The sequence below is a fragment of the Diadema antillarum genome, unplaced genomic scaffold (genome assembly GCF_040938485.1).
Source record: "Diadema antillarum isolate AM-2024a unplaced genomic scaffold, OU_Dant_1.0 seq00000068_RagTag, whole genome shotgun sequence".
Classification (NCBI taxonomy): Eukaryota; Metazoa; Echinodermata; class Echinoidea; order Diadematoida; family Diadematidae; genus Diadema; species Diadema antillarum.
The window spans coordinates 843492-863267 of NW_027271167.1; the positions used below are offsets into that span (position 1 = coordinate 843492).

Sequence of the window (19776 nt, forward strand, 5' to 3'; positions counted from 1 at the left end):
GTGAGACTCACAGACATGACACCTTTGTTATTAAAGTAGCGTTCATAATACGTGTGATTCGGTGCCCGCTCTGCAGCCTTATGCGAATGTAGATAAAGTTGTGATACCTCGTTACACTGACACAGAGTATTGAAATACATGATCCCTCTAAGAAAGGAGTCATTTCAGCGTAACAGCAGTATGGTGAGTATCTATTGTATATACTTTTACTGTTCACTCCGCATTGGACGGTGTTATGGTTTGTCGATGTACAAAAACTGTAGCTGTTAAACCGGTTTGCTGGAATCGAAAACTAATCCCTTGGGATGTTAATAATAGCCCCCTTTTCGCAGCGGTAGTCCGTTCGGCTGGTATTGATCGTAGGCCTAATCGCCTCTGCGGTTTGTATACAAGTGTATAAAGATCTAAAATCGTTGTATGCATGTTTCACGTAATTTTCTCACTTTTCACATTATGAGACAATCGAGATCGAATCTCCGTGTGCAGACGTGAGGGACGGTAGATCAAGAAAAGTATGACAGACACAACCAACTTGGATTATCACTGTCATTGATGTCGTTATACTAACAGTTATACTTTTGATGCACTATAACCACGACAATTCTCAAAATTATGACCAATGATAACAAATTGCTTAACGTGCTGCGTAGTCATTGGTAAACAATTCGGCACTACCAAAACGCTCTTGACACAGAACTATACGTTTGAATAAGAAGCACAGAGTACAAATCTTAAGCATTCTAAACCATGCTTCTGCAGTCTTCAAAGTTCTTCCTATAATCCCCCCTGTCCATATAGTACACAGACACGATTGTAGTGTTCCTGTAATATCCACTGTATTGTTTCAATGTGTCGCTTTGCAACTGCTTGTATTGTTGACTTTTTTTCTTGTCTTGTCCCTGGGGATTTTTTTCTCATTCCAAATTTGTAGTTATGATATTTTCTTTGAGGAAGGATTGGCTTTTTTGAAGTGGTTCATTTTTGTAGAACATGATTATTTTGTCAGAATTAAAGATGGAATTTAATGCATTGTCTTTGCTACACGCTCTGTGCGTACTGATAGTGTTGTCAACACAGGCACATCACTCCGATCTCTTTAGGCCTATGTTCACATTATGTACAGCGGCCCTACGTACACACACACACACACGCACACACACACACACACATGCACACACACATGTATCATTTACCTATATGATCAAGTTATCTCTATAATTGATTGAGTTTTACGAAACATGGGCATCTTTCCAGAAGGAACACAAGGTGAACCACGTAAGAATTCTTTTACTTTCGAAAGTCACTCCATAGAACTGTTGTTTACCATTAAACTACATCTACCGACGCTTAAGATTTTCTTCGTATGCAATACTGTTGTTTTATGGTCGATGAATCTTCTCTTTGTTCTTTTAGGCCGACAGTTTAACGGAAGAGCAAATCGAAGGTACGAACGACACCAATACATTGTGGGATTTGTTATCATTATTTATTTTTCTTTGTTTTAACTTATAAAGATAGCAATTTGAAGTTTGAAATGGTAATGTTAGGTATCCAAGCACCATGCAAAATTAAAAATTGATGATAACGATGATAACGACAATGATCATAGTAAGAGCCGCATTTTTAAAAGTGGGGCAGTTTATATTTCTGGTGCCACTTCCGGATTCCATCAGCTGTTAAGCAAAAAAAAAAATCCTTATTCAGGGTCATTTGTAACTTTTTAAATTATGTGCTGTGAAAGAAAAAAAACTGAATTGAATCTGAAAACGTTTATGTCACACACAATTGTCATGGTACATCAGCGCAGCGCAGACATAAATGACTCAAACACTGCAGTTTATCGAAGCAGCTATAGCTTGAACATTGAGAGCCCATCAAGAGAAATAGGCTGCATCTACAGCCCAATGACCCAAGTCATATGATTATTAGTACTTCGTCATAAGAGTGGTCATGAGATCGTCTGATTACTTTTGTCCCCTGCCTCTGGCTTCGCCTGTTGCACACCTCAGACTGGGCGTGAGCACTTCTTCACCTTGTCATTTTTTTTTGTCGAGCCCATCGTAGGTGAGGGGAGACATATAGGGCTTTTTACACTTGTAAAATTTTGCTTAGCCCCGGACCAACGGTGGGGCTAAGGGGGGGGGGCCTTAGCCCCACCGTTGGTACGGGACTATCCTTAGCCCACTTTCTGTTTACACTCGTTTTTGCCAAAGTGGGCTAGCCCCACCGATAGTACGGTACTATCTGGCCCTGCAAAATAGCAGGGGTTAGCACCGCAATTGCGGTGCTAGCACCGCAATTGCGGTGCCAACGAAGTGAGTGTAAACAGAACGAAAAAATAATCCTGGGCTAAGCGACGGAGACGAAGTCCGACCCTCACTGACCAATCAGAAACGAGGTCATCAAGTGCTGCCGGTGCGTGGGTGTACGTGTACAGTACACAGCGTAATTATGAATATTCATGTGGTTTGGAAAGTCCGGGGCTAAGAAATACGAGTGTAAAAAGGTCAGTTTTCTCCTTAGCCCCGGACAAGAGATAGTACGGGACTAATTGGCGAGTGTAAAAAGCTGAAAAAATTGGTACGGGACTAACGATAGTCCTGGGTCAGAGAAAGTCCGGGGTTAAGAAACACAAGTGTAAAAAGCCCTTAAGGGATCGCCTGCGGCGTCTGTCCGTCCGTCGTCCGTCCGTCCGTCCGTGCGTCGTCTGTCCGTAACGCTACAAAAACTTCAATAACTCTTTACTCTGGGCTTCAATTGCAATCAAACTTCGAGGGAGGAGGGGTAATACAAAGTTTCACATTTTACCATATATGAAGGTCACCTCAAGGTCAAAGCTCACAGGCAGGGGTTAATGAACTTTAGGGCCCAATGTTAAGTTTTTATGGCGCGTTTCTATTATTGGTCATAACTTCTGATCCATAACTCCATTTGTGCCCAAACTTGGATGGTAGATGTCCCTTGGGGATTGGATGGTCACCACAAGGTCAAAGGTCACAGGTAGGGGTCAGCGAACTTTTAGAGCCCAATGTTAAGTTTTTATGGTGCGTTTCTATTATGGGTCATAACTTTTGATCCATAGGTCCGTTTGTTACCAAACTTGGATGGTAGATGTCCCTTGGGAAGTGGATGGTCACCACAAGGTCAAAGGTCACAAGCAGGGGTCAACGAAATTTTAGAGCCCAATGTTAAGTTTTTATGGCGCGTTTCTATTATGGGTCATAACTTTTGATCCATACAATGTAGGTCCGTTTGTTACCAAACTTGGATGGTAGATGTCCCTTGGGGAGTGGATGGTCACCACAAGGTCAAAAGTCACAGGCAGGGGTCAAGGAACTTTTAGGGCTCAATGTTAAGTTTTTATGGCACGTTTCTTTTTTGCCATAAATTTTAACCCTTTTATATCTCTTTTTATCTGTTATATCTCTTTTTTTAATCTGTTATATCCCATTCGCGTACAATTTCTTGTACGCGAATGGGCGAGACACATTATGGCACTTGCCTTTTTTTTTTCCTTTGAACATGTGGCCTTTCTGTTGCTTCTTTGTATCGGTATGAAAGAATTACCATGGCTTCCTTCTCATAACTTCATGTTTCGCCCTATCTAATCGTGCTTCATATGTCCTTGTCGCTGTTCTCATCCCCAGAGTACCGGGAAGCATTCGCCGTCTTCGACGTCAACGGTGACGGCATCATTACCACCAAGGAGTTGGAGGAAGTCATGACGTCATTCGGGGAATCCCCCTCCGCCGCCGAACTCCGCGATATGGTCAACGAAATCGATGTCGACGGTAAGGGATTTTGCAACGTGAAACGGTCAGAGATTTTGCGGGATATTGGAAAAAGCGACTGATTTTTGGCACTCGATGTAGTTAGATGCGTGTGCAGAAAAAAATTACCAAACCAACTAGATTACATACTGTAATACATGAAACCCTAGCGAACAAGGAAAAATTGCACAACAAAAACATAAAAGATACTGAACCCATCACAAACATAAAACTCATTTCATTTGAGTGAGATGATTCCCATTCCAGTTTCATGGATTCCGAGGGCTTCACTCTTCACTGTGTCTGTGTCCACTCCCGCTGTGGATCTGTAGTAAGGTGAAGTGCCACGTTCCAAGTCCAAATTTTACTTGTATAGGGTCTACTTAGCGTACATTATAGATTTACAAATGGATATAGATTTCATTGAATTTTCTCCCATCACTTCGCACAAATGATAGGGCCTAATGAAAGTCACGTGTTTCGTCGTCGATGACTTTCCAGTTACACAATGCTCTCCCAAAGTTAAGATTGCTGCCCCGTTGCCACTCTACGTCAATATGACACGAATTTTGAAAATTGAATGTGGAGAAGATTTGTATATATACATTTAACGGTGATTCATACCATATACCAGGTGATGATATCGCCACCAAACATGCAATTATGGTCGCATTATACTACATGTGATTATGACCAATATGACTGCTTCATGAAGATGTATAATTCATGCTATTCCATTTGTTATCGTGTCTATTTATCAGGGACGAGATGACTGCATTAAGAGTCGTATGTCTCTTTAATCAAAGTTTTGCCTGACTGGCTCTGAAATACCTTGTTAAGAAAACAACCACAATATGCTAGGATTAATCAAACTGCATGGAGTTATTACCATGGTACAATGTAAATGTACAATGTACAATGTGAATTTGTGGAAAGTTATAGAATAGATAATATCTAAACCCGTCAAGGTCAAGAAACCACATCTCTCTGGTATCGTGCTGTATCTCTCAATAACAAATTTCACTATTCATTGGTGGTGTTTCATAAAGAAGATTATTTACTTCGGTCGAAGAATATCTCTGAATTGGGGACAAAGTTTTCATGCTCCTTGTCCTCATACGCATTATCTTTTTTTCAGATTTGATGCAAATTTATTAAGATCTTTCCAGTTTTAGCTACTCTTCTCCAATGTCAAAGTCAGAGGTGCCAAATCTGTTCGTTCGCATCTGTTTTGTTTCTCAAGTCAAAACAAAATAAGAATTACTTTGTCGTGAAGAATTTTAAACAATATACAAACAACTAAATTGAAAAGAGCAATACTAAAGTAAAAACTCGTGTGTAATACTAGAGCATAGTCGTTGTATAGAACATTTATGGCTGTATGAATAAAAAAAAGCAATACATTTGATTCAACAAGCATGACAAGGATACAGAATGGCTTGACTGAGCTGACGGCCTCATGGGGACTTCATATCTCGGGTTTGCCTCACACAAAAGGCAGATTCTGTAGAATAGTATGTAGCGGAGAAATAATAATGTAAGGCAGGGTTGTGTGTGTGCAGTACGTGCATAAGATGTTTGTGCTTGGCCATATTATGATATTGTTCACCAATATATCGATACAATAATACTTCAGAAATGTGACCAGAATCTGAACAAAGTTATTAAAAAATACTACTTTATTTTACCGATTGCATTGGGTTAGAATGTGCTGAATTGTGCTATAGCTTTAAGTGAAAGCAGTAATGTTTGAGTTTTTCACGGAGTCGGGTAAGTCATTCCAATTAATGATGAAAAGATGTTTTTGCCACCAATTCTCCTTGGGTTTGATGAGTGAAAACTGAAACACGTTGACTGTGCATATAAACATCAGACTGTTCTATTTCAAGATGTTGTAATGAAACCTTGATTTTGAAATCCCAACATCTTTGTTAGGGAACGGTGAGATCGACTTCGCAGACTTCTTATCCCTGATGGCCAGACCGACGACGGATGACAATTCGTCGGACGAGATCATCGAGGCCTTCAGGGTCTTCGACAAGGACGGCAACGGTTACATAAGGTAAATAGGAGTCACGATATCCACCTGTCTAGATACCATGGTATATAGCGTGATGACATTCGCAGTATCATAGTCAATTCATGCAATAGCTTGCAGCTAGAAGAGTCAACGGGACTATAGGTTTTGCTCATAAGTCTCCCTCTAGGCTTCCGTGTTTCAAACCTTGGTGAAGAGCTACAAAAAGAAATATAACAGTTAAATGTGCTGATCGCATGACATGTATTCGCAATGCATATAATCCAATGGTTATCATTGGAATCATAATCATAACACATGGTATGAACTATTCCATGCACAGATTGTGTACGTCATGTATGTTCATAGTAGGCCGCGATGATCAACTATCAAATCGTGGCCTGCCTGGCAGAAAGGCTTTAAGGAATGTGCACTCAAAAAAATCACAAATCGATGATTTTTATCATAATTATGATGATGATGATGATAGAGCTTTTAAAACTTTGTCGAATTATGTCACATCAATATTGTCGTCAAAGCGACACAAAATATTGGTTTCCTCTATTAATAGATGTAAATGAACTTACTTGATTTCCAGCTATATTGGAGATATTGGTGGATGTGTAAAAAACTATGTGCAGGACTACAACCAGCTATTGCAGGCCCTATTCCAAGAGTATATCGTCAAAATTTCAAAATCCTTTGCTTAATATCGTCCCATTCTTTCCAACCTCCCCGTGCATGGACACATGAAGCGTCACTAATCTGAGGACGATCATGAGCACCGTGGCCAGCGGCCTCACGGAAGACGAGATCGAAGAGATGATCGAGGAAGCCGACGTCAATGGCGAAGGTCAGGTCAACTACGAAGGTGAGCATGTAAAACAGCATCCGAGCTATGTCTGTTTTGAAAAGCGGTTAGTTGATTGTTTTGGAAGATCGATTGGACTAACAGTAGAACATGACTTATGTCAAAAATGCAGTGGATCATTCGTGTCTTTTTATTTTGCTTTCTTTTGTTAGAAGTCTTTTCTCTGTCTTTTTTCCCCAGGTAATGGTCTAATACCTGAGACTGTCTACTCGTCTCCACCAAATTTGTTAGTTATGTTCAGACGGTGATCCTTATAACCTCAAGTTACGCATAATTCCAGCTTAAGCTAGTGCCCTTAATAGCTTAATTTGCAGACTTCAGATTTTCATGATCTCTTGCTATTACTAAAACTAATTGTGTATTGCGGCACAGTCTGCATTTGTGTGGTTTGATATCAAATAAAACCCTTTCAAAGTTGTTCCAGGTGTGTTTTCAAAATTGTACATAAGAGCTCCGTTGAATTGAATCTTAATTTGATATCTTCCCCAACTATCATCGGAAGCTTAGAAGTCCTAATTATTTCAAAATTCTATTTCAGTTTTTCTTAAAAGAAGTATAATATTAACATTTTTCGTGTATATAATTCTTATTCAATCTCATGTCTTGATCCTTCTTCTTTCGTTTGTCTCCATTCAGAGTTTACACGGACGATGATTGAAATGTAACACGATCACGATGACCGTGATGGGTCACCACCCCCATGTAAACGTCACATTCAAGGCTCGTCCAAACGCTTATTAGACTTCTCTAAATAATCGTCTGAAGTTGTTAATGCGCACGAACGGTGTAAGCATGCAACATATCGGCACTGACGGAGGAAAGGACAAATGATAATTACTGTCATTCGACGGGATTTCGCCCTGATTTTTGCTTACGTACGTCACAGAGTAGGCGCGACTTCGCGAAGTTGGTATAAATAGTACACCTAGGCGGGACTCGATCATCCCACACCACTTTTAATCACACCGCATGAAGGTTAATTATGAAGCCAGAGAAAACAGAGTGACGCCAATTTTGACGGGAAAATTGCTTCCTTAAGCGGGTGTGAATCCTTACCTTCAAATTTCATGGGCGAAAAAAGAAATATGCGATAGAAGGCTCGTCGAATATGCCTGTAATGGAGATGTGGTGTTGGAAGACTGGTGTGACACATTATGATGGAAACTTTGACGCATGATGGAATTTGTCGGCTTATCCGTAGAGATGTTAAAGAAGTCAACTTCAAACTACATGTATATAAACTCCGACAAAGTGTCTTGTCATCGTTAGGCTAAACCAGTGTGGGAAGATTAATCTACGTACAGAGGCCGGCTATCAGATCTTTACATTTAAAAAAAGCATTCTCCTTCGGGGGAATCTATAATATCTAAAGATATATTTTCGACTTGAAAGATTGTATTTGGAAGAAAAGTTTGGTTTTAGCTTCAGCGAAAGAGACAGAAACAGACAACTAAAGAAAGAGGACGGTTTTGCGGAGAGTGTCACTAAATGGCTAATCAGTGATTACTGGAAAAGTTCGGTTATGGTGATAATTTGGCCTCAATTAGTTGATCCAGGGAAAGATTTTCAATGTTTGCACTCCACATTCAGAGGGCCCACCCCTATCTACCACCCTTACATTGAGAAGAACGCATTGATGCACCTTAGTAAAGAGGAAGGAAAACGTTAAGTATTATAGTATTATATATTTTGTCCAATAAGCGCCACCGAACAGTATTCGAACCCCAGACCATCAATCTCTTTGTTTGATAAAGAACCCATTTAAAGCCCTATATCCACTATGCCACAGTGCTCCCAAAATTCTCCCTATCGCATATAGCTCTCCGAATCTGAACGCGTATGGCGCTCTAATTCTTTTTTACCTTTAATTCTTGGATATGAACTTCCGGTTATGAACGCGCGATGTGTACATGTACGCTTTTATGCACATTGAACGCCAAAGTACTGGTATTCACAGTTCGTATTGAATTATGTCTTATAATCTGTCGAATAATAGAGTTATTTTCTAATCTGTAACTTTTTGGTGAATGTGATTCTTCTGCAAAGCGGCCCATGAATGCTGGGCCTATGATGCAAAGCAACGAAATTATGGAAAATATCTATAGAGGAAGGACGTGACGTGGGTAAACCACAGAACTCTTACTCTTGTGTAAGAGTTCTGTGCGGTAAACCGCAAAACCGGAAGTGTACGTCCCAAGAGCGATCGATCAGATATCGGTATCGCAAGGTGATATGGCTAGATATCGGCTATATGCGATAGGGAGAATTGATGGAGCATGTAATTATTGATTTCGTAATTGGTAAATGGTCATTGGTCAGTAGCAGATATAGTCATGATAATAAAGAAGATGTTAGAAACTGGCAATTGCAGGATTGACAGAGACCGCCCGATGGTAGATACGTGACGGACAATGTGTACGTATCATCTGAACGGGTGCAGGTCACGAGACCGACACCCACGAGTCATACAGCCCATAAGTCATACAGCTCACAAGTCATACAGCCCATGAGTTCGACGCTAAGCCAACTAAAGGCCCACGAGACCGACACATTACGCGCCGGACGTGTTGTATCTGTCGAACTCGTGGGCTGTTTTTACCTAGTGTCGAACTCATGGGCTTTATTTGCCTAGTGTCGAACTCATGGGCTGTATGACTCGTGAGCTGTATGACTCATGGGCCTGTTTTCAATGTCGAACTCGTGGGCTGTATGACTCGTGTGTGTCGGTTTAGTGGGATGACCCCATCTGAATACTGAACGGCCCCTCCCCAGGAATAGACGTGCAGGCGCGTCCACCAAGAAAGAGGAGCAGTAAAGGTGGACTTTAATGGCGGCTGTGTAATTATGAGGGACCATTTGGAATTGAAAGAGAATAGGTGATCGAAAGTTCATGAAAGTTGCATTTTTTTTTTTGCTAGATACGTGTATCAGGTGGAAAAAGAGTGGGAGAGAGACAAAAAAAAATATGAAGGGAGAGGGTGATAGAGAGAATTCTAGCAAAGAGTTTTGAAAAGAACCGTGACGAAGAGAGTGGGGAATCCATGTGCCCAAACCACAAGTTCTTGTCGGGCTCCTTTGTAAATAATTTCTGCAATAGTTATCTTCATGTCGCTGATTTTGTGGTAGCTATTAGAAATTCTTAAAGATGACTGGATATACTGGACGAGGACTAGTACATTACTATTGAGTTGTAGAAAGTCTCTAGTTGTCAATAATGGATGTCGATTATAATCGACAATTGGTTTTTCGGCACGTCTCCTCCATTTCCCGAAACTTTAATTTTAAATCAATTTCATCTGTGATGCGTAGTATTGTTAATTTTACGTATTTTTCTTCGTGACTACATTGTATTGATATTGTGTTATTTGTGTATGTAAATGTTTTGCATTGTTGAAAGTGAAACAATGAATTATCATTTCGTTTTGTTGCATTATAACATTTATAAATTGCACACACATAATTTTAAATGAAATCGTCAAGGTATACAATTCAGTTCAAACATGTCAAACGTGTATACAGTATAAAAATTGATCATGCCTTTTTTTTTTCAACAAAACGTGTCCATGTGAATATTGCCTTTTGCACTGCTTATAGTATTCATTCATACTGGTTAGATTAATTTTGTAGTGAGAAATGGGTGGCAATTGTGAAGAAGTGCAATGTGCCATAACTATGTTCTATGGAATGCCGAACAGAAAACAAGACAACAACAACAAAAAGAAAACAAGATTGAAACACAACAAGCCGGGGGAAATCCGTATTGAGGAAGATCAATCGATAATACAAATTGATAAGTTAGAGTGGTACGTTCCTATGTTAATATATTTGATTCGTAGACGCTGGTAGAAGATTTATTTCTTGTAGGATACGCAAATACAGTAATGAAATATGCATATATGATACATGACATATATATATATATATATATATATATATATATATATATATATATATGAACGGTGGTCATTTGGTGATAGACATCATAAAATAAATTACTAGTCACAAGCAATAATTTCTTCTCCTCCTTCTTCCTCTTCTTCTTTTCTTCTTTTTGTATAGGAAAATATGAAAAAATTGAAGTTGAAGGGGGAAGGGGGCAACAGCAACGCATCATTTTATGGTATCTCCGATGCAAATGAAATACTTTACCACAGGTTGCAACCATGCAAGAACTCTCTGCAGATCACGAAACAACGAAACAAAATGCAATGGTTATTTTTTTTTTCGTCATTCCAGGGAAAATTTACTCATGTTCTTACATTCTCAAAATAGGAAAAAAATACAAAAACACTCAAATCCACACAACAAAAAACCTTTCAAACTCTTGCACAACAGTGTTTCGCTGATTCTCGGATTCTCAGATGAAATAATGACAAATCTAACTCTGAAATTATCTGGGTAGATTTGATTTATAACTCCTTTGTTAATCTTTCTATTAAGGAGAAATAAGAATAGAATATAAGTTTGTACTTCACTCAATTAACACTCTAGGTACTGATAACATGAATGGTAACAATAATGGAACTCGTTGTGGTAAAAATAACAACAATAGTAATGCAGAAACACATTCATAATTTCTAAAACCTATCATTACATAATCATCTATCACTTTTTGTGAAAATAAAATTGGAGCGCAGGATCAGGGAATTAAATAAAAGCGGTGTTACCAATTCACTGTTGTTGGGATAGCAAATAACATGACAGTTTATGTTACAAATACTATTTAACAGACACTAACAAGTCCCTATCACTACACTAGGTTGGACCTTAAGCTATACTGTACATAATTTGCTATGATATTTACTCAACAATTCATTGACATCTACGAACATCTTTTTTTGATAATCAAAATGGTTGGCTTCTCAGAACATGGGAAATGATGGCATTGCGCTTGGCGGTACAGTGCAATAAAGCTTAATGCTTTTCACAAGTACAGTTTGTGGCTATCTTTCTCAGGCAGACATACATACAATATTATTTACTTACACATTCTTGTATACTGACCCGCTATTTCAACAAAACGTAGCATTTCAATAATTTGATAAAAAGACAAATGACGAATTGTTCATTTGCAAATCAGGCACACTGGCTGGCATAAAGTGACTCTACCATCCTGCAGTGCGGCGGTCAACAGCGAACGGGATGAGCGTGGTCTGTCTCATAAGTAGTCCACCCCAGATGGGCGCCATCTGATGGTTCAGTAACCGATGCAAATATCTTCCGGGGCGTTCCCGGCGATGTCTCCTAAAATGTAGGAAGGAAAAAAAAAAGATACGTTTGTTTTCACAATCATAATTTTAAGCACGTGTAAAAAAACAACAACAATAAACAAACTAGCAAATCTGAGCACAATAATGTCCCTACCACTGGCTTCACGTAGGACTCGATCGTTCATATGAAATTTTTCTTCCGTTGATACTTTCAATTTCGATAGTACCATTGTAATCAGTGAATACAGAATGATGATTACTAATTTCAATGATGATGATGGAAAGAGTAGTTATAAAAGTTATTATAATGATGATGATGATGATGATGATAATGATAGCGCCAATAAAAATACTGACAATATTGGTCATGATCGCTAAATCATCATCATGATAATTACCACAATAAAATAAGGACTGCGTGCATTTCATGAACTCTGTTCTTCGTAGAGACGCAGTACTCACCAATCAGCCCCGAACTTGCTCTAGGGTGATCAATGACATACTAACTTACTGAATCTATGGTCAGCCTAGTTGGCGACACATCAATATGGCAAATCAGTACAGATATAATGCCACCGTTGGTCATCCACATGCTAAACAGTGTTTTAACCAGGAAGGTGCAAGACCGTGGTTTAACAGACTCGTCGCCTGTTGTTTCAATCAATTCATTTCTCTACTGGCTGCCGCGTAAACTTTGTTACACATTATTGCACCCACCGTGCACCCTGCATAAAAAAAGAAGAGGTTTAGTTTTAGTTTAACCGCAAAAGAGAGAGAGAGAGAGAGAGAGAGAGAGAGAGAGATAAAAGGATTATAAAAACTTATATCTAGATAATTTTGACTTTACCTTGCTAGTCTAAGATCCCATCATGTCCGAATGTATTTTTCTAGGATGTATGTTAACAATTTCATTGTGTAGTTGTAAGCATTCCATCTTCACAAGTATGGCTCACCGTGCTCTCGTAGAATGTTCTGACAGATCGTGTCGTAGCGGCTGGTGGTGATGAGTCTAGCAAATGCATCATCCCACCACCTGGTGAACTCCTTATTGGCCTTCGACGTCATCATGCTTCCGCCAGCCGCTTCGCAGTTGTTGGTGAAGTCGTCTGGGGAGATACGCTGCAGGCTGCCATCCAGTTGAGGTAGCTTCGGGCTGAACACGACATCTATCTACATGGTTTGCCAATAGATATAGACATACGGGTAGTAATGGTGACGTCATAAATGAACGCTACTACACTAATCGATAAGTTCAGTCTCGTTCATTAATACTTTGCCGAATAAACAAAATACAACCCCAGTCAGTGCGTTCGTTAGATTAAAATCAACAATGCAGGCAGATTGATCTGCATAGATATCATTATTCAAGATTGGTTGGTTGGTAATTCCTGGATTGACGAAAAAAAAGTAATGGATAGTTGGATAGAAAATATTCAATATTCAGTGCATTGAATATTGTTTTGATGTCCTCAATATCTTCCCATGAGTGAACGTACACATAACGACAAAAAAAAAACCAACAAAACAAACAAACATGATAATGACATCATCATGCTTGACAATGATATTATCATTTGTTTTTTTTTTTGTTCTTTGTGCTTTAGTTGTTAATTATCTATTTTTTTGTGTCTCCCTTTCGTGATCAACACAGTATTTCGAGAGGGTTTCAGTTTGTGCGTTTTAAAAAGAGATCGGAAGTCACATCTTTATTTTTGTCTTTGTTTATGTCTATCTTTTGGTATGTTGAAGCATTCTTCCTTTCAAGGTAATGGAAACCTCACAACATATCTAAGTCTCTTCATCAGTCCAGAATACGAGATCAAGGTGAGCTTTATCCGCTTTTAATACCTGGTTAGTGTTTAGCGCCACTATAAGATCGTCTGCGCTGGAGAACACCGTTTGTCGATCATCGGGAATTTCCGCGCCCTAGAAGCGACAGAGTTAGACCATAGAAAAGGAACAGAAATGACACGGTGAACAAAGCGTAATCATGACTCTTTTCTTGAACATTTATCTCACTATACCAGACGACACAAGATCTTTCCAAATATACCCTGTCATTAATTTTGACATTTATTTTGATAGATTGACAGTTGAACAGCGATTATTTTTGCCAGTTTGAATGTGTGTTTCATATTTGTTATCGTTGCTCAGTGGTTGTTGAGGTTTTGTACATATAGCGCAATATATCCGGGTACATTTCAATGTAAGACGTGCAGTAGGCCTATATGCCATATGTTCGGCTGTGTGTTTTTCGGATTTACAAGTGAGAGCGAATGCAACAGAATCAGGGTATTCGTTGAAGTAGCGAGGGAGAATAAGAGAAAGTCATATCTGAATGTGTCATAATGACACGATCAAACAGCTCAAAAGTGTCGACAACGTCTACCTGGTCCGTAATTGTACAAGAATAATATTTCATACACTTTGGCAGGGATGTGAAAATTAGCCATTACTTAAAAGAAACAGAAATGGTACAAGATTATGATAAACATTTTAAATCAGTGTGAAAACGTGTTTGAACCCGCTATTAACAAAACGTCTGATGGTCCAATGCCGAAAAAAAAGAAAACAACAATACTTTTAGGGTTGAATTTGCGCCTGCTGAAAATCTAGAAATTGGAAAGATGGCTGGGAACAAAATAAGATTTGGGATGAAATTGGCTGGAAATCACTTCATTCGAGGTCATACCGCAATGGGAAAGGTGGTGTCTGAGACGTAACGCGCGAGGCAGGTCGCGTCCGAGAACCACGTGCCGAGAAATCCGACGCGGGCCGCAGAGAGATCGGCGTACGACTGACTGCTCCCGATCTTGGCGTAGAGGGCCACCTGGCTCTTCTGCGAGAAAGGGCGCGTGAAGTCGAACGTGAGGAGACGTTCGTACGTCTGGACCCAACCTGGTAAAAGTCCAAGGATTACATAGTGAGAAAGATGACTGATGGGAAAAAAGGATGAAAATACTTTTAGGGCTCACACGGGTAAATAATTCCCCATAGAGACGTGTGTTAAAATTCAAATTTTAAAAAGTTCTGTAAAATAGCTGGGAGAAATAAAGTGTTTCATCTTCACTAACCTGGATAAGTGAGCTATACCCTGTCATCCACCAAATTTCCAAGGCAGGTTCTTCGGCTCAAACTCTGTTCAAGGGTCCGCAAAGCCAGACTACGAGTTCTTTTCACTCAAAAAAATCACCTATATTCCGTACACGCACCCAATGAAATATAGTCCCTTCAAATTCCATGAGAAAAGCTGTTATCTTCAAACCTAAATGTAGTTTGTAGAGGAATTCATACTCAACATCTGCAGCTATTCAGTTTTATGCCAAACTGCATCAATGATATTTAATTAATATTTTTTTCATTTATTTTGGTATCTTTGTTACGAATTTGTGAAGGGGTCTGGGACATTCCATTTTATTTACAGGTGTGAGCCCTATATAATGTCCCAGTGATGAAAAGTAGACTTTTGCCACCAATATCATTTTCAGTTCAAGTTAAGTTTCCTACAGGCCTCAAAGTTATGTGTGAATAAGCCTGAACGAGTATCAACACTTAAAAAAGTTTTATAGTCTTTACAATAGAGATTTTTGAACGTGATCTCCTTCTTGATATTCTACTTCCTCAAACTTCATGTTTAAATCATACAGGCAATGAAAAGTAGGAAGTAAGCTCAATTGGGTAACAAGCTACTGATGTTCGTTATACACTTTATTTTGTTGAAAACAAAGATACTGAAATGAGCAAAAAATACATATATATAATTTCTGTCCTGTAAGTTTCGCCTGTATTTCCATATATAGTTTAAAGACAATATGTGGATCAGTGGGTCAAATCATCTACTAATCCATTTGACAGAAACTATCCATGCTCTAATTCTTGTCTTGTTGACATGAATGAGTTCGGTTGATTTCATTTCCATCTTGTAGGTAAGTCAAACTTACCGGTGCAGGCAGTGTAATACCGTGCCATCAGTCCAACGCCTCCCCGGCCCCGCTCCCCGGCGGTAGTGTCCCAGCAGTTGCCGTACACGTCCCACACCAGCTCGCAGTTCTTGTTCGCGATATCACAGACTATCAGACAGTAATAGAACGTGAAAATTAGTACCGGCAATTTACTAAATAAAAGGGGAGAATATTCCAGACAGAAAAGGAACTGTCTCACCCCCCCCCCCCCGGGCCCTTATTTCTCTCACTGTCATCAAAGGCGCAGAGAGATTTGTTTCTGTAAAGTGATATGAGTGTATGCCAGTCAGTTTTTAGGGTCTTTTTCCTTCATTCCCAATAAGAAAATTATATTGAACACTTAATTTCGTATATATATATATATATATATATATATATATATATATATATATATATATATAATTATGATATACATACATATTTGTAATACAATGTACATTTAGTTTTCCTTAAACTCGTATCGACAACAAAAATTTAATGCATACATTATAAATGAACATATCATTTCAAATGAAAGTCATTGCGTTGTGTGAAAGATCAATGTGCGTACATCTATCATTGTTTCATGTTACCAAGCATATTTTCCGTTTTTCTGGTGATTTTAGTCCATGATGAGCCAGAAAAAGATATAAAAAATAGAAAATTAGCCAAAGTTTTGTGCTCATTATATCATAGCTACCTGCATCTATGATGTCCGCATTGTAACCTTTGACCTGATAAGACTCTGGGTCTCTAGAAAAGGAAACAAAAAAAAAAAGAAATTAAATAAACAAACAAGCAAACCGTAGTCAGTAACAACCTAAATCACAATGTCAAATCTGTCGTCTGTCTAACAATTATATATATCGCAATATGTCACAATTTTACGATCTCGCTAGTTAAATGCAAACTGTTAAAGATGCATTGTTCATAATGTCATCTTTATAGTTCAGTTCGATTCAATTCATTTTTTTTTTCATTTTTTTTTATGAAAGACATAACACAAATCGGTTCCATGACAAACAAACACCCACACAACTGACACAACTGAGAACACTCGGGTATACTTTCATAATGTAGGCTACCCTATATATGAAAGTCTATTGGTAAACACATACTATGACTTCGAACGGTCAACTTTCAAGTGACAATAATTTCCATTCCATTGCGTCAACTGTTAATTACTTACAGATACTCCACGTTGTTGTCATAATCGCCGATAGCAAACAGCCATACATCGTCACTGTCTGCAAAGAGAGAGAGAGAGAGAGAGAGAGAGAGAAAGAGAGAGAGAAGGAATTAGAGCCAAACAAGACAAAACAAGAAGACACCCAAGAAAAAAAGAAAGACAGATAAAAGAAAGAATGAAAAGAGTAGAAAAGTGACTGTTGTAGTTTAAGTTTCTATATATTGTAATTCAGTTCATCATTATTAACTTTTATCTTTAATTTGGCTCAAGACGTGTTATAATTTGCAGAACAGATCCTTTTCGAGTTATCCCTATCCCTCCAAAGAAGATTTCTAAATAAAGTGTACTGCGGTTTGGGGCCAGCGATGTCTGCACAATGCGATCGATAAAACACAAAGCCGCTCCTATTGTCTTTCACCTTTCGAGTTCAACTCTGAATTGATTCTTGGTGAGGGGCTCAATAGGCTTGAAGGTATACCTTGGAATATTTCCCACACTATGTAGCTTGTCGTCGTTAACACCTTTCTAATTGATCTTGGCATGTTACTTTTTCTGTCGTTTAGTTTAGTTTTGATACTAAATCTGCATTTTCGCGAGGTACAAGAAAGTAAACGATACAAATAAATGTTTTAGAAGTATAGTCATCACAATAGTGAAATCAGCGAAATCAATGACATACCCAGTCCACAGAAGTGATATATTGTAATAATAAATAAGGAGGTAGAAAAAAAGGGGGCAGCCAACAGCCTAGGCAGTTTGACTTGGATGGTGGCCCCAAAACGAAAACAATGGAGTGTGATCATGCGGTTGCGGCGAAAGTTTGCGAAAGGACGATTATTCCTCCGTGCGTGTTTTCACGTTCTAGGTGATCCTCTGCTGAGCAAAGATGATTGTTAAACAGCAGCAAGAAGATTACTTTTTTTCAAAAATGAAGACCCAAGATCGTAAGTCTATGGATAGGGGTAGAGTTATTATGTAATAGGGGATATCCTGCACCTCCGTAGATGTGTGCGCAGATCCAAAGGGCCTATTCATTGATTCTGGTCTACGGTAAATGTTGGGATAGACATTCCTAAGCAGATAAGTATTTTTTTTTTTTGCATGTCCGAAATTCAGAGGTGTATTATCTGGAGTGAGTAGGCTATGTGGTAAAAACTTTAACTTTCCATATCCAAAGAGCCAAAGTATTTCACGGTTCGAATTGTTAGCTGTATCACAATAAAAATTGATAAGAAAGAAAACTGAAACAAATAATCAATTTTCCATACTCATTACAGTTAGGGCCTATAGAGACAACGGTAACTTGCTAAGGTTGATGACACCTTTCCCATTAAATAGTAATACCAGAGTATTGTACTTGCGCTTTGATTCTCGTCGACTGTGCATGGTGCGCGTCTCCAAAGACAAACTGAGCTTATACGTTACTATGGCAACCATGGGATACACGTCATATCAACTTTGTGAGCATTTGGCCCTCTGCATGCCGCGTGAATATCCTGTCTATAGGTATTAGTGCGTGAAATTTTGTGAACATTTGGACTTTTGACATTTGACTTTTGACTCATTGGCACACTAAGAAAGAGTTGAACACCAAATGAAAACAAAAACAAAAACAAAACAAAAACAAATGCAACCCAAAGATAATAACATGTGAAGTATTCTTGAAAAATCCTATATAGTAGGACAGTTTTGCTGCATGAGAAGACTCAAACTTTGGTTGCATTAAATTTAGTCTGTCGTCTGCTTCCTGTGATGTAAATGATTATTGTCATGCTGGTCATCATCTCAGTAAAAGTGATCCGGATCTACCCCAGCTGATGAGAACAAGCGATGACGATGGTAATGATGATAATGATGATGATGATGAAGATGATGATGATATGATTGTGGTGGTGGTGATGATGGAGATGATGATGATGGTTATGGGGATGATGGTGGTGATAATGATGATGATGACGACGACGATGATGATGACAACGGGGTGGTGAAGGTGTTGATCGTGGTCACTATCCTCATTTTCGACAAGAACAGCTGTACACGATTACGACCACGACAGTTACAAATGAGATGGTGATGATAACAAAGGCAGGGATGATTAAGTTGAATAGAACAACAAAAAAGTAGGCCTACTTTCATCGGCATCATAATTGTCAACATCATCATCATCGTCATCATCATCATTACAATTATCATCGCTGTTAATGTGGCTATATACACGAGAACATCTTTTCGTCCCCTATAATAATAATGAATTGTGTTCAAACCTGTTGCAGAGACGCTGCCTCCCGAGCCGTCGCTGGTCTGGGCGTAGATGTGGTACTCGGCCGCAGCCCCTCCGGAGCCGTTCAGCCCGATCTGGGCGAGGCTGAGAGCTCCTAGGACGAGTCCAGCCGTAGCGATGATGAAGACGCAACACACCAGTAACACCACCACGCACAACTTGTTATCTGCCTCAGACATTTTATTTTATGGTTTTCTCTTCCTTTTTTATTACCAGAAGTAGGTGATGAAAGTAAAATCGCGAGAATATCCGAAACAAAAACCAGCGAGTGCCCACACCATGTATATTGTTACAGTTGCGGATGAAGAGGCGGACCGGGAGGCCGAGTCGAGGGGCCGTAAGACGAAATAAACCCCACCCTAGCAAGGTGCATCTGCCGCGAATGGATTGCGCAGGTCCACTACCAATTGTCAAAGTATTGAGAGACAGCGCCCCAGGGTGAAAGAATCTTACCAGCCCAGGGCACTGTGTCTTTGTATACGTCAAAGAATAATAGC

At 39.2% G+C, this 19776-nt stretch overlaps 2 protein-coding genes across 2 annotated transcripts; one reads left to right on the plus strand and one right to left on the minus strand.

Moving 5' to 3' along the window:
• Window positions 1–157: 157 nt before the first annotated feature.
• LOC139725896 (uncharacterized) lies at window positions 158–7737 on the plus strand. The gene is made up of 6 exons (XM_071636974.1): window positions 158–183; window positions 1414–1444; window positions 3648–3791; window positions 5706–5832; window positions 6543–6658; window positions 7295–7737. The coding sequence occupies exons 1-6, from the start codon at window positions 181–183 to the stop codon at window positions 7321–7323; spliced, it is 450 nt and encodes a 149-aa protein (XP_071493075.1). The 5' UTR covers window positions 158–180; the 3' UTR covers window positions 7324–7737.
• A 4118-nt stretch (window positions 7738–11855) lies between these two features.
• Window positions 11856–19458, minus strand: LOC139725915 (uncharacterized). The gene is made up of 9 exons (XM_071636993.1): window positions 19263–19458; window positions 17431–17476; window positions 16999–17052; window positions 16510–16562; window positions 15810–15938; window positions 14561–14766; window positions 13717–13794; window positions 12822–13038; window positions 11856–11902 (listed from the first exon to the last, which is right to left on the minus strand). Exons 1-9 carry the CDS (start codon window positions 19456–19458, stop codon window positions 11856–11858), a joined length of 1026 nt encoding a protein of 341 aa, XP_071493094.1.
• Between the last annotated feature and the right edge of the window lie 318 nt (window positions 19459–19776).